The following is a 26,172-nucleotide window of genomic DNA, read 5'->3' as shown; positions in this document are numbered from 1 at the left end:
GCCGCCCTTGAGGAAATGCACTGGATGGAGGGAACTATGCCACACTGGAAGGGTGAGGGGAAGCCCTACCTGGTTCCTTCAACCCTTCCAGAGGTTCTGGCTTTGGCGAGTAGGAGGATAATGGGAGACTGGTGGACAGGACCTGAAGGGTTCCAGGATTGTGGGGGTTGGGGGAGGGCTGGGGCACCCGGATGGCTCCGGGAGGGAAGGGAGTCCTGCATAGTGAGACCCGGAATCGGCCTTTGAGGGGTAGAGTGCTCGGGGCTTAGCCTATGGGCAGGTCGAGGACTCACAGTGTTCCCTTCCAGGTGGGTGCCTCAGCTCTGGCAGAAGTAACCTGTCCACATGGGAAGTCAGGTGTGGGTGTCTTTTCTGCCACACAGGATAACTCAGACTCCACCATTTTTTGCAAACCCTCAGTGCCAGGAGATATCTGGTCTTGTTAAGAATGGCTCCTCTCCTAAACAAAGTGTCGTAAGCATGAATTAATGTGGGTAAAGCGCCCAGCACGAGGTAGGTGGATCGGAAAGTGGTGATTGCTGTCCCTGTTACACTGGGACAGCATCAGGGTATGCTGGAAGGTAAGCAGGTACTGGAGCCAGACAGACCTGGGTATGAGTCAACTCTGCTGCTTACTGACTGATATTGGATAAGCTACTGCAGCCCTGAGCTTCGGTTCATTGTAGAACTCGAGGTAGGAGTGTGGGGCAATCCCAGGACTGCTGAGGGGTTTAATCCCTGTGTAGTGCTCCGCGCAGGCCTAGCACCCAGTGTACCTACCATTTCTGGTACTCACCTCTTTGCCTCTATCTGGACCCCCCTAGGGAGCCCAAGTCCCATTTTACTGATGAAGAAACAGGCTGGAATCCAAACCCCCTTACGCTCTTGCCAATGTTCAGACCCAGTGGAGAACAGGCACCCAGTAGGCTATGAGGGTGTATTTCTAAAGAGCGAGAGAGGGCACTGCCCTGGCAGGACCCACTAGGGGATTTTCTGGCTCAGGGAAACAGGAAGTACCTTCCCGCTTCCCCCTACTCTAATCCAGCAATACTCAGTTACCTGCCCAGGCTTGTCTAGCTCTGAAGGAGCACTTCCAAGCCAGCATGCTGGCTGGGGTGGGGCAGATGAGGCTGGCAGGGGCAAAGGTCACTCCTCTGCAGGGGGCGGGGGCATGGCATCCCTAGCCTGCTTGTTTTCCCAGGGGCAGCAGCGAAGGAAAAAACAATCTTGTTTTTAGCCAGGATCAGCCTGGCTAGGGAGTGGACTTTGGATTTTTTAGCAAGCTCAGATGGGGCCTGGCAGTTGGAACCAGTAGATAGGGACAGGGGGACAAAAAGGTATTTCTAGCAGTGCCCACATCTTACCTGAAGTTCTGGAAGTTGTGGGCCCTGCCAAAGTCTCCCCAGCATGGCCTGGCCTTCTCCTTCCCACCTTCATTTTTTTTTCCTTTTTTCTTTTCTCTTTCTTTAAGATTTTATTTTTTAAAGATTTTATTTATTTCACAGAGGAGCAGGGGGACACAAGCAGGGAGAGTGGGAGAGGAAGAAGCATCCTTCCTGCTGAGCAGGGAGTCTAATGCAGGGTTGGATCCCAGGACCCTGGGATCATGACCTAAGCCGAAGGCAGATGCTTCATGACTGAGCCACCCAGGCACCCCTTAAGATTTTATTTTTAAGTTATCTCCACACCCATGGTGGGGTTTAACCCCACGATTGTGTGATCAGGAGTCTCATGCCCCACTGATTGAGCCAGCCAGGCTCCCCTCCACCTCCATTCTCTCAAATACGCCAGAGATCATTGGGTGCCTGATTCTGGGAGCACAAGAATGAATAGGCAAGGATCCTGCCCGCTCAGGAGGCTCAGAAAGAAGTCTGGACTCAGGGGACTCACCCCAGGTGCCCATGAACTGTGCCTAGTGTCTGTTTCAAAAGACCCAATGCTGGCTCGCTGAGAAGACTCGAGATCTAGCCACTGCCTCACTCCTGACCTCTGTTCCTATACTCTCCCCGTGCTCCATTTGATTTTAACCAAATTGGCCCTTGAGCCCCTGGATCATACTCAGCTCTTTGCAGCCTCAGGGCCTTTGCACATAGTGTTTCCCCTGCTTGGAACCTGGACTGGCTTACCTCCTTAAGAGTTTGCTCCCCGCCCCCCTGGTTTGCTCTTATTTGTATTTCAAATCCTGGCTTAAATGTCACCTCTTCAGAGAAGCTATCCCTGACACCCCTATCAATAGTAAGTCTCCCCTACTGTTTCACTGTACCTTTATTCTCCTATAGCACTCTTCACGTTTTGTATTTATGCACCTGTTAACCTTTTCAGTGTCTGTCCTCACTATCCTGCATGCTCCACATCTAGGGTTCTTCCATTTGATCCCAGTTGCCTGGCTTGTAGCCTGGCTCATTGCCTGTTACATAGTAGCTGCGTGATAAATATTTGTTGAATAAATAAATGAATCAGCACAGATGTTGACAGAACTAATAATAAATCAGAAAGAGCCTGTCTCCCGGCAGGGCATGGATAAGCACAGAAGAACAAGTCCAAAGCTCTAGTACGAGGAATGTTTAATCAAACATCCAGCCCATGGAAATGACTGCCTTGGCCCAGGATCTGTAGGAAGGACGCACTCGTAGGGTTGTTTTTCAATGAGAACATCAGGGTCTATCCTACTCTCCTTGCCTACCCCCCCCCCCCCCCCCCCCCGCCCCAAGCAGGGAGGCCAGTAAATTGAATTCAGTGTTGGTGTATGTATGTGTGTATACACACAAGTGTTAGGCGATTTAATAAAGATAAGGGAAGAAAGATCACACAGGGTGTGGGGGGGTGTCTTCAGGCGCACCTGGTGGCAAGAGACATGAAACCTAGCACATCGGAATGTTTCCGCCTCTGGGGTGGCAGGGGAGTATGGCAGTAAAAGGAGTGGCTTGGTACAAGTTTCAGCTTTATTACCGTTTAGCTACTGTGCGGCTTAAGTGGGATATTTTGCCTTTTCCAGTGTCACTTTCCTTGTGTGTGAATTGAGAACGAAAATAAAAGCTCCATCAGAAAATTAAATGAGAGATTGTATAAAGCTCTCAACATGATGGCTGGCACATAGGAGGTGCTCAGTAAATGGGGATCTTGATTGTGAAGCAGAGATTTAATCAGGCTCCTCCAAGACCTGGACTCTATTCATAAGCACATAAATCTTTCACCTCTTTTATTAATTTTGGCTTCCCAGGTTCCCTGACAACAGAAGGTTGTATTCTGGACTCTGGCCTCCAGAAAGGTGCAGGACTCATTTTAATGTGGAATGTGGTGCATTTACCATTTGAGACCCTTCACCAGCTGCTGTCCTCCCCAGCTGATTTCCTGATACAGCAGGCTTGCCTTGGGAAGCCAATTTCGTCTTGGAACACCTGCTTCTCAACTGAAGAGTAGGTGAAAACAATCTCCACTTGGTCCGCTTACAGAATTTTATGTTAATCAAAAGCCAGGAAAGTACATTGCAACCTGCAAGCCTTTAATCCAGACCAATTTTTTAAACTTGCCTTCACCTCATTTGCAGCCCTCACTTTTTGTGCCTCAGTTTCTCTGTATGTAAAGTGGGGAGAGGTCTGTGGGGCTGTAAAATTATGTCTCCAAAGTAATTGTTCTGGACGTGGAGCCAAAGAGAAGCCTTGAGTTCTGGAAAAGGCTAAAAGAAGCCCTTAGCTTCTCCTTTGAACCCCAGCTCCTGGTCGGATTGGGTTCCCTCCCAGCTGTTGCAGGGTGGCTTGTAAAGGTGTGCCTTCTCCTGGACGGGGCAGGAGATCAACCCTGGGAATTGGGGAGAACCATCGTGGCTCAGGGAGATAATTTCAGAGAGGCGGGTAAATGGAAGGCGCTGGATTCCTATAAGAATCTATATATGAACAGATAATTAGGAGACTAAAGAGTTAGGATGTTACTGCCGTGCCTGGCATGCAGAGGGAAAGTCAGTTTGCGGTGTGGGAGATGGTTCCTCCCCTCTGGATTCAAGTCCATTTGGTTTGTCCCGGTTACTTTCTTCACGGGGCCGCGGCGAAGGGCATGCTGGGATATGTAGTTTTTTGGGCGCCGCAGCTCGTCGCCCTTGGCGGCGAGGGGACTACATATCCCGAGGTGCCTCGAGTCCGGGGGGCGGAGGGCCGCCGTGGCGTCGGGCCGCCGGCCGAGCTGGGGGTTGGGGCTTGGAGACCGAGGTGCCCGCGGCCGTGGGCTAGTGTCCGTGTGGCCTGGTCCGGGCCATGTACGAGTGAGGAAGCCGCCGACGCCCGCGTCCCGGCCCCGGCCCCGGCCCGGCTTGCCGCGCACCATGGGCTCCATCCTGAGCCGCCGCATCGCGGGCGTGGAGGACATCGACATCCAGGCGAACTCGGCCTATCGCTACCCCCCGAAGTCCGGTGAGCGGCCGGCGCGGCCCCTGGCGCGCAGCAGGGCGAGGCCTGGGCCGGAACGCGGGGTGGGCAGGGCGCACCCGCGCGGTGCGCTCCGAAGAGGGTGCGGTGGGCTCTGCTCGGCCCACGGCCCTCCCTGCGCCTCCCAGCCCGGGGCTCCGCGCGACCTCCACTCAGACCGTGGGTGGGGCTCCGGGCTGCCCGCCCCGTCCCGGCGGGGTGACCTTGGGTCAGTCACTTCGTCCGTGCGCGCCTCAGCTCCCTCGTATGCACGCAAGGGAGACGCATTAGGAAACTCCCAGGGTGGGGGTGAGGTTCGTGGCGTGACGCTGGCGAGGGGTTAGCACGGTGCCCGGAGCTTCGCTTGTGCTTACAAAGTGGTCATTGTCAAAGGGGTTGACATCACGCCATCGTCAGTTTGGACTTTCTTTGGTGGCTTAGTGTGACTACCCGGCCAGTGGTTCTGAACACTCGCCACGCCGTCTGGACAGAAGCTTAAGGTCTCTTGTGACCTCTTGGTGCCTGTGAATGGTGGGTGGGTAGGGGGAGTGGTGCTGGGCCCAAGGAGATTATGATCGATGGGGGAGAAGCTTCGAGTCCTTGCTGGAGAACAGGAAACTGGTTGGAGCAGACCCACCTGGTTCTTTGGTCTCTCTCTCTCTCTCTTTTTTTTTTTTTTTTTTTTTTTGCGGCAAGGAGATCTGAGACACCAGCGAGGAAGTGACTTTCCCAACGTCTCAGAGCTGGATGGAAGCCCCTCTGGGAGCAGGACCACAAATCCGACTCCCAGTCGACTTGTTCCCACTCTGTTTTGCTGCCTCTAAAGAGCGTGACCTGACCCGGAACTTTAGCTTGGGTTCCTCCCTCTCCATCTCCTTATGGGGATCATTTGGCCTCGAAAGAAAAGAAGAAGGACAGAGAATTTGGACATGAGGGGACTTTGAGGTTGGGTCTCCTGATCCTGGCTTCTGAAGAATCTGACCTGATATGGGGGTCTCCTGGACCTCACAGTGGGCCTTGGGACACCCACCAAGCCAGATTTCCTTCCGGTGTAGTCCAGGACCACCCACTGCCACTAGTAGGGAAGCTTGTTAGATGTGCATTTCCCAGGCCCTACCTCAGACCTGCAGGGGCCTAGGAACCTGCATTTAAACCAATTGCTCAGGTAAGTCCGATGTCCACTCAAATTTGAGAACTGCTCTTCCCTGATTTTGGAAGCCCAAGAGGGGGAGTGTCTGGGAAAATAGTGGGGTGGAGACCAGCACAGTTTATGAAACAGTCAGAAGTGGACCGAAGGCACTGTTGTCTGCCTGTGTGCCAGGCACAAGTGCAGGACAGCCCAGCCTGGTGTAGGGATTCCCTGGAGGCCAGTGTGCTGACATCCCCACATCTGATTGAAGCAGTTGTTTGAATTCATCCTCTTCCATCGCTGATGTTCTTCCAGCCTGTGTTTGGCTGAGTGACTCTAGGCAAGTTGCTCTGCCCCCTGGGTCACAGTTTCCTCATCTGTACAATGGGTTGATCCTTGGACAGAACTCAGAACAGTGTCTGGCACTGAAAGTCCTCATAAAATATTAATTGCTATAATGGCTTAAGAAGGAAATTAGGTGGCCACTTCAGACCCTAATAGCAGCTAGCAGTGGCATGGAAGAGATATCAAAGTTTAATGTGGCATTTCCTATATAACCTGGGACTAGTGCACACTTGATGCCCCTTCACTTGAGTGTTTGGACGAAACCACAAATACAAGGCCTTTAATAACACTGGTTTCAGATTCTGTGCAGTAGACCTTGCTAATCATTCAGGATACTCTTTGTCACCAAACCTGGCCTTGGTTTCAGAATCCATTAATAAACACCCTGGTCAGCCACAACTAATCGATTGGGTCTGGCACCCAAGGTGAATGTCATAGGCTACCTTAGAGACCCACAGCAGTGCTCTCCTGGACCTGTCCAGTCCAAAAGCTGTTCTCTCAGCTTTCTTGTCCCTTGGGCTACCTTGCTTGGGGAGGGTCAATCCGAGAAATGACCTTAGCAGTACTTTTGTATGTTTCCCCAAGGGTGGACTGGGGATGCTGGGGGGCTTCAAATGATTTTTATGGGATGGCCCCTTCAAGCACTTGATGAGGAAGTTATCTTTCAGGTCTCTGTTAATTTTGTTGATAATATCAAGGAGAGAAAAGTGATTAGATGGTAATTTTTTTTAACACATCTATGATACTGTCCAATCCCTTTCAGCTTTATTGAGACATAATCGACATATAACATTTTGCAAGTTTAAGGTGTACACCCTAACGATTTGATACGTGTACAGTGGGGAGATGATTACCACAATATAGGGTGAGTTAACACTCTCATCGCTTCACCTTTTTTTTTTTTTTCCTTTTGTTTTGATGGTGAGAACTTTTAAAATCTGTCCAATTTTCTGTTGCTTGTGGAAATTTCAGCATGTAGTGCAACAGTACCTAGTTCAAATTTAATAACATTTGCTTTGTTTTCATTGTATTTTTTTAATTCATTTTACTTTTTAAGCGGCTTTATTGAGAGATAAATTGTGTGCCATACAACGCATCCATTGTAAACCGTTGACTTTCCCTAGATGTGTAGAACTGTGCAGCTGTCACCACAGTCAGGTTTTAGACATTTCCAGCACCTCCAGTGTTTCCTTGTGCCTGTTTGTAGTCAGTTTGTGCCCCCATCCGATCCCCACCTCATTACCCTGATCTGCTTGCTGTCTTTAAAATGTGCCCTCCCTGGACACTTCATATAAAAGGAATCCACAGCATGTGGTCTCTTTTTGTCTGGCTTCTTGCACTTGGAACAGTCTTTGAAGTTCATCCTTGTTGTAACAGGTGTCTGTACCTTATTGTGCAGATATTGTACATTTTATTTATCAGTTAACATTTGGGTTGTCTCCACTTTTTGGCTGTAATGAATAATGCTGCTATGAACATTGAATGTTCGTGTGGCCCTTTTCAATTCTCTGTAGTATACACCTAGGAGAGGAATTGCTGGGTCATATGGTGACTCTATGTTTGATCTTTGGATGAACTGCCAGACTGCATAGTGGCTGTTTCATTTTACATTCCCATCAGCAGTGTGTGAGGGTTCCAGTGCTCCGCATCCTCATCAACACTTATTATTGTCTACTTTTTTTTTTAATAGGCTGTATGCCTACCGTGGGGCTTGAACTCACAACCCTGAGATCAAGAGCTCTGTGCTCTCCAGACTGAGTCAGCCAGGCGCCCCTATTGTCTACCTTTTTCATTATAACCATCCTTGTGGCTGTGAAGTGGTATCTCATTGTGGTTTTGATTTGCATTTCCCTGATGACTGATGATGTGGAACATCTTTTCACCTGCTTGTTAGCCATTTGTATACTGTGTGTGTGTGAGAGAGAGAAAGAGAGAGAGAGAGCAGCATGAGCACATGTGCCAGACGTCTGTTTTTGTCTTTTGTTCATTTTTTAAAGATTGGATTGTTTGTCTTCTTACTAAGTTGTAACAGTTCCTTATTCTGGGTACAGTGACACAATTCCTTTATCAGCTCTGTGACTTGCTAATATTTTTTCCTAGTCTGTGGCTTGTTTTCATTTTTTTTAATGGTGTCTCTTTTGAGGGTCAAAGGTTTTAAATTTTGGTTGAGCTCAGTTTATCAGTTTTTTTAGTGGCTAATGTTTTTGGAGCTGTATCTAGGAGATCTTTGCCTAAGCCAAGGTCACAAAGGTTTTCTGTGTTCTTTCCTCTGAAGTTTTAGAGTTTCAGCTTGTGCGTTTGGGTCTGTGATCCATTTTGCTCCAGTTTTCGTATGTGCTGCGGAAGCAAGCACTGTGATCCATATTGAGGTGATGTTTTCTGTGTAATTTCAGGTAAAACTATTAGTTCTTTTTTTGCATATGGATATTTAGTTATTTCATTATCATTTGTTGAAAAGACTGTTTTTGTCCCATCAGCTGCCTCTGCATCTTTGCAAAAAATAGGTTCACTATAAATGTGAGGTTTTATTTCTGTACTCCATTGCCCGGATCAGCTGGCCAGTCTTCATCTGAGGGTCAGAGCAGGAGTGAGGACACCATGGCTGAGCCCCTAAGGGGAAGGTGCAGACATGCAGGAGAGGGCCCGGAGTGTCGCAGGTGCCCCCACGGAGTACCTGGCCACGGGCAGCTGCTGCCGCAGTTAAACCTCCTGCTGCGGTTATTACTGTTGATTGCGTGTCTCAGAGCGATGCCCCCCTGCCCTGCCCTGCCCTGGTGTTTGAGGGAGGTCGTGCTGGGACCAAGTCACCCAGGAGAAGTGTCAGAAGGGGAGGCAGTCAGACATGTGACCTGCCAACCCACGCAGGGGAGGGAGGGATGGGGTGATATGCCCCAGACCTAAACCTTTTGTATGTGCATGTGCTTTCAGAGTGCTTTCCCTCCTTTATCTTGTTGGAGCCTTGTGACAGCAAACTTTTGTCCTCTGGTAGAGGAACTGGAAATCAGACTGAGCCTTTTGCCATGCAGCACTTGAGCCTGGTGTACGGTAGGCGCTTAACAAATGCTTGTGCAGTGCGCCCCAGAGGAAACCAACCCCATCTCCCTAGTGTATGGGCTGCATCTTGTCCCTTGGGGTGTCAGGCGGGGGTCTGAGGACTCCTGGGTCTCCTGCCATGTGATGGAGGAGTCCAAGATGCGTGCAAGACTTCTGGTGTGTGCTGGCAGTCTGGGAACATTTCGTGAGCACTTGTGTCGGGGTTTACCCTTTGCAGAGTAGGGCCTTGCTGACTGATTTCTTTGGCATCTGAAGGAAAGGCCGAGACTGGTTCCAGATGAGAGAGGACATTCTCCGTCACCGGGGCATTCTGCGTCTCTGGGCCATCCCTGTTCCAAGAGAGTGAGCTTGTGCTGAGCCCTGTGGCAGTAGGATGGGGGGTGGGGAGAAGGGGGCTCCTCGTGCACACAGGTGCTTCCTTCACCTTGCTGCTCAGAGGCCTGCATCGTCCTCAGCAGCGTGGTGTGGCTCCGCTGGTTCCCGTTCAGCTTCCTCGCGTCACCTGTGCTGTTCACGCATGACAGCTAGTTCCGTGCTTCTCTGCTCATGTTAACTTGGTTTGGGTTTTATCGTTGGAATAGCTGCATAAATAAACTGTATTTTTTGAGCTTCCGTTGTTACACTTCAAGCAAAGACAAAAGCAACAAGAATCTATTAAGTGGGCCGTGGTGGGTGGGCATCTGAGCACCTGTTTCCCTGAAGCAGCTGCTGTTGGCGCCTGGGCCCTAGGGCCGCAGGGAGCCAGGTCTGGCGGGTCTCCCCGATGGAGTGTTGCCTGCCCTCGGGGTTCTGAGAGGCTGGGAGCTGTGTGCTTGTTTCTGAGGTGTGGCGTTGCTTACTTAGGGCACGGCGACTCAGGGGACCTTTCAGAGTTTCTCTGGGGATCGCTGAGAACCCATCACCTTTTGCTGACTTGAAAATAACCTGGCTGTCAGTCAGCCAGCTCCTGCCAGCCTCCCTGCCCTGGGCTTTGTTGGACTTTCCCAGCCGTGGCCAGCCAACTGCACAGGCCCCCTATGGCCTGGCGCTCCAGGTCAAGGAATCCCGAGCCTGTGCTGGTGTGGTCGCAGAGCCAGTGGGCCTTTTATCCCGGCCCGGGGAGGTGGCTGCTGTCCGAGCCCAGGGCCCAGCAGCCCGGGATAAAGGCGGTGTGGGTGCTCATGGGTCTGTGTGTGCATGTGTGTACCTTCTTCCGCACAGTTAGGGTGACCTTTTTTGTGTTTACAACACACCCACCCACAAACATGGAAAGTTGAGGATTAGTTTAGCACATGAGATTGAACTGGGAGCAGTCCTCTGCCCCCCACCCCCAGCTAGTAGAGGTGTGGTGGGAGGAGCACCAGATTCCGAGTCTTGAGGCCCGGGTCTGGCCCTGGTCTGTGGCCTTGAGCCAGGAGCTTGCTCTCCAGCCCCATTTCCCTGACTCACTGGGGTTAACCTCTGGTTTCCCAGGCCTCTTTCCAGTTCTGACTCTGATAGTCCATGTGACTATCAGGGCAGGGTTGGACTACACCCTGCCCTGCCCAACTTTTGTTTTTCAGCGGGCCCAGAAGTTTCCTGGAGGATGTCCTGTACTTCCTGGATGACCTCAGCAGCCAGTGACCGCTGCCGTCTGCCTCTCCTCCCAAACCCAGCGCCACCAGAACCAGACATTTGCATGGGGCACATTCTACGTGGCATTTCCTGTGTGCATTTCTTTTTTTTTTTTTTTAAGATTTTATTTATCCATTTGACAGAGATAGAGACAGCCAGCGAGAGAGGGAACACAAGCAGGGGGAGTGGGAGAGGAAGAAGCAGGCTCCCAGCGGAGGAGCCTGATGTGGGGCTCGATCCCATAACGCCAGGATCACGCCCTGAGCCGAAGGCAGACGCTTAACCGCTGTGCCACCTAGGCGCCCCTCCTGTGTGCATTTCTGTGTGTTTGTGTTGTCACCCAACCTCACGATTCTGTGTTATTCCATAAAATGGTGTCCCATGAAAGGGCGGATGGTGTCACAGGCACCCCCTGCCCCATGCAGCGCCTGATGCGACCTCAGTAAATAACCATGCAGTTGTTCACTTCTGCCGGCTGCCCCTGCGTCTGCCCAGCTCCTCAGAGATGGGGAAACTGGACTCAGCCCCGGCCTGTGCCTGAGGGGATGACCATCCACCAGGATGGGAGTGGGAGGGAGAGGGAGTGAGGCCCACGCCCTCTGCCATGCGCAGAAAAGCGCAGGGTATGGAACAGCGTGGGAGAGGGTCCTGTGCTGTCTAACACGAAATCCGTTTGCTTGCTTAGTCATGGAGCCAGGTGAGGAGGCGCAAGGCTTGAGGAGTGACTGGTGGAACATCTCTCTACCTCAGTGTCTGAAGGATTTCCTCTGTCCTTTCCTCCTGCCTGATACTGATTCCGGCCCTCTTGCCTGGTCCTACCTGGGTGATCAGCACCCACAGGGCGGGCAGACCGCCGTACTGGCCCCCTCTGTTCTGATAACTGCAGCTTTCTGTCATCCAGACCTCCTGCCCCAGATGATATCCCCGAGTGACCAGACTCCCTGGGTGCCTCTAGGGGGAATCAAAAGAATTGTGTTTGGTTCATGGCTTAAGAAATGTGTGTGTGTATACACACATTTACAGATCTGCCTCGGCTTCTGATGGGACTGTGTGCCTATAAACCCATCGTAAGTTGAAAATGCATTGAATACACCTAACCTACTGAACATTGTGTTGTTGTTTTTAAGATTTTCTTTAAATAAAGAGTGCGAGAGCCCAGCAAGGGGAGCAGCAGAGGGAGAAGCTGGCTCCCCACCGAGCAGAGAGCCCGACGTGGGGCTCCATCCCAGGACCCTGGGATCATGACCTGAGCTAAAGGCAGACACTTTAACTGACTGAGCCCCCCAGGCGCCCCCACTGAACATTGTAACTTAGTGTCGCCTTCCTTAAATGTGCTCAGAACACTTACATTAGCCTACAGGTAGGCAAAATCATCTAACACAAAGCCTATTATAATAGTGTTTGGTGTCTCATGTAATTTTTGAACACTGTACTGAAAGTGAAACAGAATGGTTGTCTGGGTGCAGAAGGGCGGTGGTGACTGCATTGCTGACTGGGAGCTGGAGCTCCTGCCACTGTCCAGGGTCTAGAGAGAGGATCCTACCGATCCTACCACAGATCGTTAGCCCGGGAAAAGATACACATTCAAAATTTGAAGTATGGGTTCTAATGAATGCCTGTCATTTTTGCGCCATCATAAAATCTAAAACTTGTATGTTGAACCATTGTAAGTCAGGGACTATTTAACATTGAAGTGTAACAGGCATTTAGAAAACGTGCAAAGCATAAGCTTGATGAATGATCACAAAATGAACGTATCGAAGGGATAGAACAGTAGCGGCCCCCCAAGCCCCTTGGTGCCCCTTTCCAGTCCCTGCCTCCCTCCTTCCTGGCAAACCCCTTCCCACTCCACCAGAGGTGATTTTGCCTGTTTCTGAATTTGATATAAATAACTGGCTGCTCTTTGCTCCACACTCCGTGATGAGAGGCCCTAACGCTGCTCATGGGGGCAGTCGTCGATTTGGTCTCTGCGGTGTTGTATTCCAGTGTGTGTTGAGGCCATTGTCTTCGTCCGTTCATGTGGAGGGGCGTTGGGCAAAGTTCCAGTTTGGGCTCTAATGGAAATGCTGCCACGGACCCTCCTGTGACTGCTCTGGCCCATGAGTCAGATTTCCTGGAGCCTGTGTTTTTCCGAATTGTGGTAAAATACACGTAACAGTGACCATTCTATTTTAAGTGTGCAGTTCAGTGACATTAAGTCCTGTCACCTTGTTGTGCAGCCATCCACCGTCATTTCTCTACGACTCTTTCTTTCCCTCTTGCACAACTGGAACCTGAGCCCTGTGCACACTGACTCCCCGTTGCCCCGCGCCCAGCCCCTGGCAGCCGCTACTCTGGGTGTTAGCGACTTCTGACTCCCTGAGTACCCGTCTCTGGTCTGCGTCCGTGCCGGACGGTGGGTGCTGGGGCCTCAGGCGTGCACCTTCGGCTTCAGCGGGTTTTGCTGACAGGTTTTTGGAGCTGTTGAGCCGATTCACACTCCCATTCACACTCCCACCGGCAGAGCAGGGCACTGACTGCTGTGCGTTCTCACCCGTGCGGGGAGTGGCAGCTGTGTGTGTGCTGTTGTTTTCTAACTTTAGCCATGGAAATCTCATTGAGTTTTACTTTTCCCTGATGACCAGTGAGGTTGGGCACCTTTTCATATGGAAGTTACCATTCATTTCTCTTCCTCTTTTTGTGAGGTGTCTGTTGAAATAATTTGCATATTTTTCATACTGGATTGTTTCCTTTCTCACTGATTTGTAGGAGTTCTTTCCTAAGTGCTTTTTATTACATTTTTAATTCTTCGGAAATTGGCTGTCGCTTTGGTATTTATGGAGACTAGCTTAGGCAGGAGGTGGAATGTACTGGAAGGCTGGTGGGGGTGGGTCTCTGGAACCCGAGGGTGGGGAGCCAAGAAGTGGAAGGCATCTGAGTGCAAAAGCCTCTCGTCCGTCCCCTCTGGACTCAGCATCCTGCTGCTGCAACCTGCCCAAAGCTGACTGCCACCCTTCTCGGGCCCTCAAGGACCAAGTCCTTTGGTCTCTGGTCCAGTCCATGGCAGAGAGAATCCACATCTTGGTCCACCATGGTCAGGTGTCCACCATGGCCAGCCAGCTGTGTCTAGGGGATGGGAGCTGCACGGTTTGGTGGCACCTGGGGCCCACTCCTGTGGGTGGTGGAGGCTGTTTCCAGAAAAGGGAAGGACCCCTTCTCCCAAAAAAAGGTGGCTGCAGCCACTCGCTGTGGAACTCAGTGAACTAGAATCTTTGCTTAAAGTTGTTCTCAGCTCATTGTTCTTCCCTCTGTGATGTTGGGGACTGAGAGCTTTTTGTTTATCAGGGTCCCACTGTGGTCAGGCTTTCACGCTGGAGTGGGGCTGCAGGAAATGTTTATCAGGTGTCTTTTTTTGCATTTTCGGCTCCTTTTATCCCTAGGATTGCCAGAGCTGTCCTTTTCAGTGTTACTCACTGAGGCCTCCATGTTGCAGATGGGGACACTGAGACCCACAGAGGTTAGGCTGCACCGGGTCACCTAGGCTGTGTGGAGAAGCGCTGTTCTGTATACACACAGGACCTTGGCCCAGGAGGAATAAGGGAGCAGTGTCATTAGAGGTGGGTGGGACCCCTTCCCAGGCTGTGGGGCCTCCCACCTGGCTGGGAGTTTCACGAGCCTGAAGATGCTTTCCTTTTCTGAAATCACTCTTTGGGATGGTGATGTTTTCATCCCATTGGTCAGGCCCAGCTGGGGCATAGTGGCAGTGGATTTGGGAAGCTGGTAACTGGGAACATCTGACCTGGTCGAGAATGAAAATTTTTGGCGGGTGGAGTCCGTGAACCGTCCCCAGCCATTGCATATGCTGCTCAGCTCTTCCCCTCCCCGCTACTGGGGCTGCTGAGTGGGACGCACGCCCAGTGTCCCAGGACCAGTTGTGTGTCTAATTGGGGGGGGAGGTTGTGCAGTCTTTAGTCACGTCATGGCTTACCTGGCAGGGACATTGTGATTTCTAATAAGTAATAAATATTTAGTTTTCACCTGTTCTGTCACAGAACTCCTAAAACCTTTGGAATTTCCTACCCAATGAGTGGTAGAAGTGATGTCAGTCTTTTTTTTTTTTTTTCTTTAAGATTTTATGTATTTATTTGACAGAGAGAGACAGTGAGAGAGGGAACACAAGCAAGGGGAGTGTGAGAGGAAGAAGCAGGCTTACGGCCGTGCAGGGAGCCCAGTGTGGTGCTCGATCCCAGGACCCTGGGATCATGACCTGAGCCAAAGGCAGACGCTTAACAGCTGAGCCACCCAAGCGCCCCGAAGTGAAGTCAGTCTTGATACACATAACAGGCCCCTTGCCACCACACCCGAGTTTATGTTAATGAGGAGATTTTGGAAAGCACCTAGGATGGGTCCTGGCTGCCTTTGGAGGCTAGAGATTGAGAGGGTCACCAGCAGCCAGTGATTTAATCAACTATGCCTATGTAACAGCTTTCATACAAACCCAAAAGGGCTGGGTTCAGAGAGCTTCTGGGTTGGTGACCACAGCGAGAGGCCAGGAGGTGGAGCCCTCAGAGAGGGCTTGGAAGCACCTGTGCCCTTCCCACGTGCCTTGTCCTGGGCCTCTCCTCCAGCTGGCTGTTCCTGAGTCCTGTCCTTTTATGATAAACTGGAGATCTAGTAAATGAACTGTTATCCTGAGTTTTGTGAGCTGCTCTAGCAAATTAATTGGGTGTCATGGGAATGTCCCGTTTATTTATAGCCAGTTGACAGGTGCCCAACTGGACTGCGGATTGGCACCTGAAGGGAGAGGATGCTGGTGTGGGTCTGAGCCCTTCATCTGGGGATCTGATGCTGTCTCCAGGTGGCTAGTGTTAGGATTGAGCTGGATTTGTAGGCCACCTGGTCAGTGTGCACTGGGAATTGGAGAATTGCTGGGTGGTGTGGGAAGAACATACAGGGGGCTGGTGTAGTGGAGTGTGCAGCTCTGGGGTCAGCACAGACTTTCAGTGAGGACGCCACCTCTGGCTGGTACTATGGCTTGAGCAGGTCACATGACCTCTCCGTGCCTCCCGTTTCCTTGACTGTCAAGTAGTAGTAAGCGTGTCATCCACCCTCCACCTCTGTTCATTCATCTGGTTTTTATCAAGCTCCCGTGTGCAGGCCAGGCTGGTGGTCGCTGGGGTACAGGGTGGTGGACAAACTTGTGTCCCCTGCCTGAGTGTGAACCAGCCAGCAAAGGAAGAAAAACAGTGACCCCACCGTGAAGACAGTGGGGGGGTCAGAGGATTTGCTGTCGAGTGCACAGATGGCTTGCAGGGAGGCCGTAGGAGGCCTTAGCACTGAGTGGCAGGGTGGGAGCAGCCTTTTGGGTCACAGGAAATGGAGAAAGCTCCCAAATCCTGGGAAGCGAGCCAGGAAGGTGGTGCTGGGTGAGGTGGGCAGCACAGAGCAGAGTCAGTAGTTTGCAGGGCAGCGAGTAGGGCCTGGGCCCCCGGTTGAGGCACGGGAGTGTGTGGCTGGGGATGGCATCAGTGTTGCTGGTCTGGAGCATCTGCAGCACAAGGAGGGAGGCTGCGTCACCTAGCACCGATTTTGCATATCTTGCATTACCTACAACCACACAGACCCTCGAGGCTGGAAGGAAGGTGGGCCGCCACTGAGAACTGCAGCAGGCGAGGGCGTCAGGCCTGAGTTCCCACCAGGAGCCGGGGTGCAGGTAGAGGTTCTGAAGGGCTCAGGGGTTGAGTGCAGAGATCCCATTCTGTGTTTTAATCTGATCCCTCCTGGACTGCAAGGAGGTCCCTCAGAGACAGCTTGCCCCCCAACAGCAGCCTGGTCTGAAGAGCCCTGGCTGCAGGCTGCGCCACCTGGGGATGAAGCCACAGAGCTGCCCCCACAGCCCTGGCGGTGACCGTGATGGCTGGGGCCCACCCAGCCAGCTTCTTTCTGCCGTGGGTGTCCCACAGGTTGGTGGGTTTGGTGCACATGCTTCTCAAGGGTCCAGACCTGGGACTTCAGACCCAGCGGATGTGCCCTAGTCCGTCTGCATGGCTGTAGTAGCACTGCAGTCTGGGTGACTTATGAACGACAGACATTGATTTCTCACGGTTCTGGAGGCAGGGAAGTCCAAGGTCAAGGCGCGCGCACATTTGGTGTCTGACGAGAGCCTCCTCCTGTTTCATAGACAGCTGTCTTCTCAGTGCCTCACATGGCTGGGTTAGGAGACTCCAGGGGCCTCTGTTACAAAGGCCCTGATTCCACCCCTCAGAGCACCTCCTCATGCCCTGGTCGCCGCCTGAAGGCCCCAGCAACTAGTGCCACCGCACTGGAGGTGAGGCTTCAGTGTGTGAATTTGGAGGAGACATGAACATTTGATCTGTAGCAGGGCCCCTAGCTTTGGTCTCTCGATGACAGTTAGGATTTGTGAATGAGTACCTAAGGGGGGGAGTGAGTGGAGCAGGTGTCTTCTGGGAGAGCTTTGAGGTCCCACTTTTACTCTTTGCACTGCTCGTCCTGCCTCCTGTGGGATTCTGGGGATTTGGATGTGTGTCATTCTGTGTGTTGGAGAGCTTGTCCGCTGCCTTGCCCCGTAGCAGGGTTACCTCACTTAAATAATTGAGGGTGTTTCCATTTGGGGGTTGAAAGTGATGATGGTGGTCCACCGTGTGTGTACTACCAGACATTTGAAAGTGGAACAGACAGAACAACCCAGAAGCCCGCTTGGCTCGCCGTGTGGCCTGTGATGAGGGGACGGTGCCTTCCCACTGCCACCCCTGTCACTGAAGCAACCTCTGACTGGAGCCTCATGGTTTTGATTTTCCTCGTCTGTAAAAGACGATGAACATGCGGGGTGCCTGGGGGGCTCAGATGCTTAAGCATCTGCCTTCGGCTCAGGTTATGATCGAGTGCCACATCAGGCTTCGTGTTCAGCAGGGAGTCTGCTTCGCCCTCCGCCCCCCTGCTTGTGCTCTCTCTGTCTCTGTCACTCTCTCTCTCAAATGAATAAATAAAATCTTAAAAGAAAAAAAAAGATGATGAACACGTGTGTCCATCCACATGAGACACACGTGTGTGAAGGAAAACCAAGCCATGTGTGGTAACACCGGGAGGCCTCCAGGAGAGGTCCCCTCCCTTGGTCTTTATTTTGGTGGCCGGCCACCTGTTGGTTCTCCAGGTCACCTGGATCCCTGTGAGGAGGGCAGAGTCTGAATCCGTCTGCTACAGAGGAGGTGAACCAGCTGAGTTCCTCTGAGGTCATGTGGTCCTCAAGCGTGTTGGTGCCGCGTAGCCAGGGCTTCGGGGTCAAAATTGTGGCCTCTGGCAGGCCTTCTGAGTGCGGCCTTAAAAGGGTTTTCAGCTGGTCTAATCGGGAAGGCCTTCCCACGTGGCTCATTGTGTGGGAACAGCTGCCATTTGTAGTCTGCCACAAGATGACAGCACTGGCTGCTGTCCCCTAGTGGAGGGAGAGGGAGGCCCAGCATGGGGTTAAGACATAGGGGGCAGCCTTCAGGTGACCTCCGAGCTCATTGCCCCACATGGAGAATACAGGTAGGATCTGTGCCCCCTCGATGTGTTCCCAACCGGGGGGGGCATGGAGGAAGAGTCCTGTGGTGGTCGTGGTTTCTCTACTTCCGTCTGCTGGTCTGTCTGCCTTTTGTTTCTGCCCTTCATGGTGTCTCCTTGCTCTTTTCCTTCCTTCCTCTTCAGAGCTCTGCCTGCTCCTCTTGATCCTAAACTATGTGTACGCACACAGATGCCCACATATTCACACAAGCACACCCCTAGACAGACACACGTGCACGGTGCACACGTGCAGCTGTGTATACCACACACTGCACACATGTACACACCCAGGCGGACACACATGCATGGTGCACTCCTGCAGCTCTGTATACTACACTCTACACGCATATACACACAAGCATGCACCCACATGGACACACGTGCATGGTGCACACCTGCAGCTCTGTATACCTAACTCTACACACATATACACACAAGCACACACCCACATGGACACACGTGCATGGTGCACACCTGCAGCTGTGTATACCACACTCTGCATGCATATGTACACAAGCACACACCCAGATGGACACATGTGCATGGTGCACACCTGCAGCTGTGTATACCACACACTGCACACATATACACACAAGCATTTACCCAGACCAACACATATGCACGCTGCACACCTGCAGCTGTGTATATACCACACGCTACACGCATATACACACAAGCACACACCCCTCCCTGGTCCTCTGTTGCGCACATTCTTCCTTTAAAAGTTCCCTTTAAAAAATGTGAGCATTTGAAAAACCTAGGAAAGCACAGAGATGAGAGCAAACACTCTCCATTCAGAATCTGTGCTTCCCATTTTCATGTTGCATCTCTTTTTCGAGCAGCCCCATTGTGGCCCCCGTGCTGCCCTCCCGTGTTGCCTCTTCTCCACGTCGGAGCCGCAGGGCTGCTTTCCATTTGGTACGGTCTCCCACTCTCTCTGTTTGAGTCATGTTCGTTGTGCGTCTGCTGTGTGCTGATACGTGGAGGCCTGGCTCATTCCTTTTAACCGACGTGTGGTCCCATCTAGTGACTGCCCCCATCTGCTTGTCCCTGTCGTTATCTGGTGAGATGGGAGGTGTGAGAATGTGAGCACTTTTGTCCCTGCTGCCTCCAGTCCCGACTGACTTCTCAGTAGCTTTTTGCGTGCGCCCTTCCTGACCATTCTGTGTGTATTCACAACTTGTGTTAATGCGCATCTGTGTGCAGTTACCTCTCAAATGGGATCCTGAACACATCCAGCTTGTTTTTTTAATAACAAATACTCCGTGATCGTCTTTCCATGTGCATATCCAAGTGTGTGTGACTCTCTTTAGCAGCTACTTGGTGTTGCATAAAATCAGGAGTGTTATGTTTATTTAGTTACCACTTGACTCTTTCTCTCTCACTGCAGTTGGCTCTGTCTGGTTCCTGGCCACGTGTGCTGGGGTGGGGTTATGCCCTTGCCTAGTGTTCCTTGGTTATGTTCCCTGCAGGTGAGAGCCCCCAGGCTGGACTCCTGGTTCTGGGCCTGTTTGCCTGGGCAGCCACGGCCCTGTGCACGGAACCCGGGCTGCAAGTCTCAGGCAGGGCACCCACCTGAGTTTGAAGGGCTCAGAATTCCCTCTGAGGGCTCCAGGAAGGACGCACATGGGCTCAGGTGCCCAGATGTGCCTGCCGAGCCTGCGGGATACATGGCCTGGGTGTCCACAAAATTCACAGGGCCCTGTGGCCAACTGGGCTTTTCTCTGGGTTCTCTGTGCCAGAGAGAAATGGGGGACAGAGGGTGAGTGTCAGATCAGGAATCTTGGGAGAGGTGATAGACACTCTAATGTTTCCCCAGCAAAGCTGTGAACTCTCTTCTTGGAAGCTGACCCTTTTACCCATTTATTTTTACAAAAATGTGAATTTAGTGCCTAAATGTGCCAGGGACATAATGGGGAACCGGTCAGAGCCCTATTTCTCATGGTGGGGGGTGTCAGATACTCAGGTCCACACAGTTTTCAGCTGTGGTCAGTGCTGAGGTGAAAATGTACTCAAGGCTCAGGTGTGGATGGGGCACTGACTTAGTCCAGGGGCGTGGGAAACTGTGTTAGTGCCCGTGGCTGCTCTAACAGTGCACCGCAGGGTGAGCGGCTTAAAGCAACAGGATTTATTCTCACGGTTCTGGAGGCTGGGGGGCCCAGGTCAAGGTGTCAGCAAAGGTTGGTTCTCTCTGACGGCTCTAGGGGGACGTCCTTCCTGCCTCCCAGCAGCTGGTGGCTCCATGTGCTCCTTACCTTGTAGTCGAGTCACCCTGCCTTCCCTCTGTGTGAGCCTCTGTGTCCACTCTCCCTCTTTCTCGGATAAGACATCGGTCACTGGACTTAGTGTCCCCCAGTCTAGTCTGACCTCTTCTTTTTTTTTAAACTCTAATTACAGTTAGTTAACATACAGTGTTGTATTAGCTCAGGTGTATGATATAGTGATTCAGCCCTTCCATCGTGACCCCGTGCTCATTGTGACGAGTGCGCTCCTTCATCCACATCACCTGTTCAGCCCATCCCCCATCCCCCTAGTAACCATCAGCTTGTTCTCTATAGTTAAAGAGTCTGTTTCTTGATTTGTCTGATTTTTTTTTTTGTTCGTTTGTTTTGTTTCTTAAATTCCACACAGGAATTAACTCATACAGTATTTGTCTTTCTCTGACTGACTTATTTTGCTTAGCATTATACTCTAGATCTTTCCTTGTTGCAAATGCAAGATTTCATTTTTTTATGGCTGAGTAATAATCCAGTGTGTGTGTGTGTGTATGTGTGCGCACACACACATACATATGTACATATACCATGTCTTTGTCCATGCATCAGTGCATGGGCACTTGGGCAGCTTCCATAATTTGGCTATTGTAGGTAATGCTGCTGTAAACATCGGGGTGCATGTATCCCTTTGCATTACTGCTCTTGTATCTTTGGGTAAAGACCCAGTACTGCAATTACTGAATCATGGGGTCATTCAATTTTTAACGTTTTTGAGGCACCTCCATCCTGTTGTCCACAGTGGCTGTACCAGTTTGCATTCCCACCAACAGTGCATGAGGGTTCCTTTTTCTCTGCATCCTCGCCAACACCTGTTGTTTCTTGTGTTGTTGATTTTAGCCATTCTGACAGGTGTGAGGTGATAGCTCATTGTAGTTTTGATTTGCATTTCCCTGATGATGAGTGATGTTGAGCATTTTTCATGTGTCTCTTGGTGAACTAGATGTCCTCTCTGGAGAAACATCTGTTCATGTCTTCTGCCTATTTTTAAATTGGATTATTTGGTTTTGTTTGGTGTTGAGTTGTGTAAGTTTTTTATATATTCTGGATATTAACCCCTTATCAGATATGTCATTTACAAATACCTTCTCCCATTCGTTAGGTTGTCCTTTAGTTTTGTTGATTGTTTCCTTTGCTCTGCAGAAGCTTTCTATTTTGGTGTAGTCCCAATAGTTTATTTTTGCTTTTGTTCTCTTGCCTCAGGAGACATATCTAGAGAAGTGTTGCTACAGCCGATATCAGAGAAATAATTGCCTGTGTTCTCTTCTAGGATTTTTATGGTTTTGGGTCTCAAATTTAGGTCCTTAATCCATTTTGAATTTATTTTTGTGTATGGTGTAAGCAAGTGGTCTAGTTTCATTATTTTGCATGTAGCTGTCCAGTTTTCCCAACACCATTTGTTGAGGAGACTGTCCCTTTCCCATGGCATGTTCTTGCCTCTTTTGCCAAAGATTAATTGACGATATAATCGTGGATTTGTTTCTGGGCTTTCTGTTCTGTTCCATTGATCCTCTTATCTATTTTTGTGCCAGTACCAGACCGTTTTGATTACTACAGCTTTAGTAGTACATCTTCAAGTCTGGAAGTGTGATACCTTCCGCTTTGTTTTTCTTTTTCAAGATTGTTCTATTCGGGGTCTCTTATGGTTCCATACTAATTTTAGGATTCTTTGTTCTAGTTCTGTGAAAAATGCTGTTGGTATTTTGATGAGAATTGCAGTAAATCTGTAGATTGCTTTGGGTAGTATGGACATTTTAATGGTATTTTTCTCCCAATCCATGAGCATGGAGTATTTTTCCATTTGTTTGTGACATCCTCATTTTCTTTCATCAGTGTTTTACAGTTTTCAGAGTACAGGACTTTCACCTCCTTGGTTAAGTTTAGTCCTAGGTATTTTATTATTTTTGGTGCAGTTGTAAACGGGATGTTTTTTAAAATTTCTCTTTCTGTTGCTTCCTTCTTAGTGTATAGAAATGCTTCCTTCTTAGTGTATAGAAATGCAATGGATTTCTGTACATTGATTTTGTATCCTGCAGCCTTACTGAATTCATTTATCAGTTCTAATAGCTTTTTGGTAGAGTCTTTAGGGTTTTTATATATAGTGTCATGTCATATGCAAATAGTGAAAGTTTTACTTCCTTACCGATTTGGCTGCCTTTTATTCCTTTCTCTTGTGTGCTGTGGCTGAGACTTCCAGTGCTCTGTTGAATAGTAGTGGTGAGAGGGAACATCTTTGTCTTGATCCGGATCTTAGGTGAAAGCTGTTTTTCCCCATTGAGGATGATGTTAGCTGTGGTTTTTCATATATGGCCTTTATTACATTGGTGTATGTTCCCTCTAAACCTATTTTGTTGAGGAATTTTATCATGAATGTATGTTGTACTTTGTCAAATGCTTTTTCTGCTTCTATTAAGATGATCATATGGTTTTTATCCTTTCTCTTTTTGATGTGATATATTCCACTGATTGATTTGGAAATATTGAACCACCTTTGCATCCCAGCAATAAATTGCACTTGATCATAGTGACTGATTTTTTTTTTTTTTTTTTGTAGTGTTGTTGGATTTGGTTTGCTGAGGATTTTGCATCTATGTTCATCGGAGATATTGCCCTGTAGTTTTTTGTTTTTTTTTTTTTTGTATTGTGTTTATCTGGTTTTGGTATCGGCAATGCTGGCCTCGTAGAATGAATTTGGAAGCTTTCCTTCCTGTTCTTTTTTTTTTTTTTCATTTTTAAAAATTTTTTTAAAGATTTTATTTATTTGAAACTGAAAGAGAGCAGACAAGCAGTGGGGAGGAGGCAGAGGGAGAGGGAGAAGCAGACTCCCTGCTGAGTGAGGAGCCTGAGGCGGGGCTGCTTGCGACTTGATCCCAGGACCCTGGGGTCATGACCTTGACCCAAAGACAGATGCTTAACCGACTGAGCCACCCAGGGGACCCTCTTCTATTTTTTTGTAATAGTTTGAGAAGAATAGCCATTAACCCTTTTTAAATGTTTAGTAGAAGTCACTGGTGAAGCCATCTGGTCCTGGACTTTCATTTGTTGTGGGTTTTTTGATGACTGATTCAATGTCATTGCTGGTAATTGGTCTGTTCACGTTTTCTGTTTCTTCCTGATTCAGTTTTGGGACATTGTATGTTTCTAGGAGTTTATCCATTTTTTCCAGATTGTCCAATTTGTTGGCATATAATTTTTAAAAATATTCTCTTACGATCATTCATAATTTTTTGGTATTGGTTATTTCTCTTCTTTCATTTCTGATTTTGCTTGAGTTCCTGTCTCTCTCTCTCTCTCTTTTTATGAGTCTGACTAAAGGTTTATCAGTTTTGGGGCGCCTGGGTGGCACAGCGGTTAAGCGTCTGCCTTCGGCTCAGGGCGTGATCCGGCGTTATGGGATCGAGCCCCACATCAGGCTCTTCCGCTATGAGTCTGCTTCTTCCTCTCCCACTCCCCCTGCTTGTGTTCCCTCTCTCGCTGGCTGTCTCTATCTCTGTCACATAAATAAATAAAATCTTAAAAAAAAAAAAAGGTTTATCAGTTTTGTCCATCATTTCAAAGAACCTGCTCCTGGTTTCATTTATCTGTTCTATTGTTCTTTAAGTTTCTACTACATTTGTTTCTGATTTAATCTTTATTACTTCCTTTGTTCTGTTGGTTTGGGGTTTTATTTGTTCTTTTTCTTGTTTGGTTAGGTGTGAGGTTAGGTTGCTTATTTGAGATTTTTCTTGCTTCTTGAGGTAGGTCTGTATTGCTATAAACTTCTCTCTTAGGACTGCTTTTGCTGCATCTCAAAGATTTTAGACCATTGTGTTTTCATTTTCATCATTTGTTTCTGTATATTTTTTTATTTCCTCCTTGATTTCTTGGTTGACCCATTCATTGTTCAGTAGCATGTATTTGTGGTGTCCCCAGATTTTTTTCTTGTTTACTTCTAGTTTCATAGTGTTGTCATCAGAAAAGATGCATAGGATAACTTTGATCTTTTTGACTTTGTCGAGACTTGTTTTGTGGCCTAACAAGATCTATTCTAGAGAATGTTCCATGTGCACTTGAAAGGATTGTGTATTCTACTGTTTTAGGATGGAATGTTCTTAATATATTTGTCGGATCCATCTGGTCCAGTGTGTCATTCAAAGCCACTTTTTCCTTGTTGATTTTCTGTTTGGATGGTCTGTCCATTGACCTAAGTGGGTTAATTACTATCAGTTATTTCCTTTATGGTTGTTATTAACTTGTGCATTTGGGTGAACCCATGTTGGGTGATATAGTATTATCTCTTTTTAACTCTTTGTTTGAAAGTCTGTTTTGTCCCATGTAAGTATCGCTACCCCAGCTCTCTTTCCACACCGTTTGCATGATGAATGCTTCTCTACCCCGTCAAGTGTTCACATGTGTATTTACATCTCCAGTGAGTCTCTTGGAGGCAGCATATAGATGGGTCTTGTTTTCTTATCCATTCCATCACCCTTTGTCTTTTGATTGGAGTGTTTAGTCCATTTACATTCAAAGTAATTACTGATGGGTATGTATGCATTGCCATTTTGTTATTGTTTTACGGTTGTTTTGTGGTTTTTCTCCATTCCTCTCTTCTCCTCTCACGATTAGTTGGCTTTCTTTAATGATGTACTTGGATTCCTCTCTCTTTATTTTTTGCGTATCTATTACTGGTTCGTGATTTGTGGTTACCGTTCAGTTTGTATGTAACATCCTCTGCATGTAGCAGTCTGTGTGAAGTTGACGGTCACTTAAGTTTGAGCCCATTCTTTACTCCTCTCCTTCCCACATTTCAGGTATACGGTGCTGTGCTTTATACCCTTTTGTGAGCCAGTTGACTGAGTTTCACCGATATACTTATTTTTACCACTTTTGCACTTCAGTCTGACTTCCTCTTGATGACAACTGTAAAGACCCCATTTCCAGCCAAGGTCACACGCACAGGTTTCGGGGAGGAACTGCGACGTATCCTTGAGGAGAACAAACTCAGACTGCCACAGAGGGAAAGGATAGTGGAACAGAGAACAGGGCATGCGCCTGAGCAGGGACGGGAGGTCTGGGAGCAGGAAGGCTGTCGGGGTGCAGAGGTTGATGGGATTGAAGGGCTGAGGCCCAGGCTAGAGCCGCAAGCGGGAGGGACCGCCTGTGAGGCTTGTCTCTAAATGGAGCTGTTCTCTGGGCTGAGCCTCTTGGCCATCACACGCTTCCCCTGTGCTATGTCGAACCTCATAATCTACAACTCTGTTTTCTTTTTTAACCAGGAAACTACTTTGCCTCGCACTTTTTCATGGGAGGCGAGAAATTTGACACCCCCCACCCTGAAGGTTACCTCTTTGGAGAAAACATGGATCTGAATTTCCTGGGCAATCGCCCAGTCCAGGTGGGTCCAGGTGGGTTTCACTGGGGTTAGGCACCTGGGTGGCGGTGGTGAGGTGCCTCTCGCCTCTGCTGTCTGTAGCCAGCTTCGAGGACAAGCAGGCACCGAGTTGCCCCAGATGGGCAGAGCTGCTGGCGGGACGTGTGTGTGTGTGTGTGTGTGTGTTCAGGGGCATATCCCGGCCCCACCCCCTGAGAGGCTGGATGGCTGCAGGTTGGTCACTGGAGACAGGGTTGCTGCTGCTGAGCCCAGTGCATCTAGGCCGTGGGACTACCTCGAGTTCACTTTCACTAGTTGCCAGAGAAGTGCACGCTTACGCACTGCTGTCCATTTATTCAACACACATTTGGCACCTGCTGTGTGCCTAGGACTCTTCCAGGGGCTGGGGGTGGAGGACAGATCCCACCCCATTCCCTGCAGAGGGTGCTGACAATGAAGAAGAGAACATGAAAGGAGACTAAAGAGAGAGAG

The 26,172-nt window shown here is 49.5% G+C and overlaps 1 protein-coding gene across 6 annotated transcripts in view; it reads left to right on the top strand.

Annotated features, from left to right (window-relative positions):
• Positions 1–4,145: 4,145 nt before the first annotated feature.
• MGRN1 (mahogunin ring finger 1) overlaps positions 4,146–26,172 on the top strand; it is a 55,350-nt gene continuing 33,323 nt past the window's right edge. For all 6 annotated transcript variants that reach the window (XM_040635386.1, XM_040635389.1, XM_040635385.1 and 3 more), the window contains exons 1-2: positions 4,146–4,403; positions 25,586–25,704. In XM_040635386.1, the coding sequence (XP_040491320.1) occupies positions 4,316–4,403; positions 25,586–25,704 (207 nt within the window). In that variant the 5' untranslated portion in view covers positions 4,146–4,315. The remainder of the gene's footprint in view (positions 4,404–25,585; positions 25,705–26,172) is intronic.

This window comes from Ursus maritimus, unplaced genomic scaffold, assembly GCF_017311325.1.
Source record: "Ursus maritimus isolate PB19 unplaced genomic scaffold, ASM1731132v1 scaffold_2, whole genome shotgun sequence".
Classification (NCBI taxonomy): Eukaryota; Metazoa; Chordata; class Mammalia; order Carnivora; family Ursidae; genus Ursus; species Ursus maritimus.
This window is presented reverse-complemented; position numbering and strand designations above follow the sequence as displayed.